At 56.4% G+C, this 1,983-nt stretch overlaps 1 protein-coding gene across 1 annotated transcript; it reads left to right on the plus strand.

Moving 5' to 3' along the window:
* Positions 1 to 449: 449 nt before the first annotated feature.
* Positions 450 to 1,583, plus strand: LOC123047346 (two-component response regulator ORR6). Its single transcript, XM_044470873.1, has 2 exons — positions 450 to 801; positions 925 to 1,583. The coding sequence occupies exons 1-2, from the start codon at positions 570 to 572 to the stop codon at positions 1,209 to 1,211; spliced, it is 519 nt and encodes a 172-aa protein (XP_044326808.1). The 5' UTR covers positions 450 to 569; the 3' UTR covers positions 1,212 to 1,583.
* Positions 1,584 to 1,983: the final 400 nt, after the last annotated feature.

A 1,983-nucleotide genomic window follows, 5' to 3' on the forward strand; every position in this document is an offset into this window, starting at 1 on the left:
AGCCCGCCCGGTACGGATCACCTGCTGCCGCCCGGAAAGACCAAATAAAATCCCAGCCAGCCGGCCCAGAAAGAAAAACTAAAAAAAAAGTGATGCAGGTTGTGCGTGCCCCATGCACGCAAATCCCATCTCCTCCCCACTTGCGACTTGTCCAAGAGAAGAGAAAAGAAAAAGGGGGGAGAAGAGAAGATACGCAGAGAGCATACGGTGTGCGTGAGCGCGGGGCATACGAGTGACGACGACGGGCGGAGCGAAAGCGAGGGGCTCGGCAGGAAAATCCCGGCGGGGATCTCCCGGGCTGGGCCGCGGGGCCCGCGGATCCGCGGCCGGATCGGGCCGGGGCCCCACCGGGGGGGCTGGGTTTCGCTCGATCCGCGAGCCTAGGATCCCTTTCGAGATCTCGCAGGATTTCCCCCGCATTTATTTTCCGCCTCCCCCCGGCCCTGTATATATACCGCCGCGCGTCGCGGCCAACCCAACCAACACCGCATCAACACATCCATCCTTCAGACGAGTTCTTCGCCGTTACATACTACTACTCCTGCTGCTCCGGCGAGTTTGATCGACTGATGGCTGCGGCTGCTCCCACCCAGGCTCCGGCCATGACCCTGCCGGCCGCCATGGCCGCCAAGGTGGCGCCCGCCCCCGCCGGCGACCGCAAGGTGGTGCCGCTGATGACCGACGCCGACGAGGTCGTCGTCCAGGTCCAGGTCCAGGCCGAGCTGCACGTGCTCGCCGTCGACGACAGCGTCGTCGACCGCGCCGTCATCGCCAAGATCCTCCGCAGCTCAAAATACAGAGGTGAGAAATCGAATCAGTCCCAATCCAATCAAGCCGCGCTCCGGCGATTCTTCAAGAAATTGGACGGCCGCTCGATCCATCCTCGTTGTATATGTTCTAACCTGCCTTTCTTCTGTGCTGCAGTGACCACCGTGGACTCAGCGACGCGGGCGCTGGAGCTGCTGGGCCTGGGGCTCATCACGGACGTGAACATGATCATCACCGACTATTGGATGCCCGGCATGACCGGGTACGAGCTGCTGAAGCGCGTCAAGGAGTCGTCGGAGCTCCGGGAGATCCCCGTGGTGATCATGTCGTCGGAGAACGTGCCCAACCGCATCACCCGCTGCCTCGAGGAGGGCGCCGAGGACTTCCTCCTCAAGCCCGTCCGCCCCTCCGACGTCTCCCGCCTCTGCAACCGCATCCGGTGATCAGCCACCGGAAGCCTCGACGGAGGAGGAGGATTAATTCTTAAGTAGAGCAGGATTTTCCAATTCTTTTTTCTTCGGTGTTCTTTCCCATGGACATAGATCCGCCCGCTGCCGCTGCCGCTGCCGCCTCAAACAACAGCTTAACTTTTTGGGGACCTAGTAGATGATGATGATGATTAGATTAGGATGTTAGTTCGTCCCCTTGCGTGCTCTGCTTCTTCAGAGATGCCAAGAAGAACCAAAATCAAACAGAGTATTCATTCGGCCAAGAGAAAGGAAATCTTCTGGATGAATCTTGTTCAGATATGTTTCCCCTCTTGGCTACATGTCGAAATGGCATCAGATCAGAGCAACATGTTGACAGTTTCATAACCAGAGCCAATCTTTTGCAACAATTAACCATCACCGTCTGGTTCCCATCTCCTTAATCAATCTCCACATGCTCACGGCTGTTCACATATGTGTCTGCCTGCCCCTAATCATGCTTTGTCTTGCCACGCGATACATTTTCCATGATTGATTCTTAACAATTGCTTGCCCTGATGCTATTGATGATGTCGACGAGGCAGTATAATAGGAGACACACAATCTCGATCGTACGTGCGTATCTCGTAGTTGTACATATACAAACGGCTCCGGGTTGTCTTAGGTGAGCTGTTGTTGTACGCGGCGTATAAAAAACTGAAAAAGTCCAAAGGCCGGGAGCATATATGGTAGTAATGAATGGGGGCACTGTGGAAGGATCTCCCCGGAGATCTGCTTACCTGGCGCC

The sequence above is a fragment of the Triticum aestivum genome, chromosome 2B (genome assembly GCF_018294505.1).
Source record: "Triticum aestivum cultivar Chinese Spring chromosome 2B, IWGSC CS RefSeq v2.1, whole genome shotgun sequence".
Lineage (NCBI taxonomy): Eukaryota > Viridiplantae > Streptophyta > Magnoliopsida > Poales > Poaceae > Triticum > Triticum aestivum.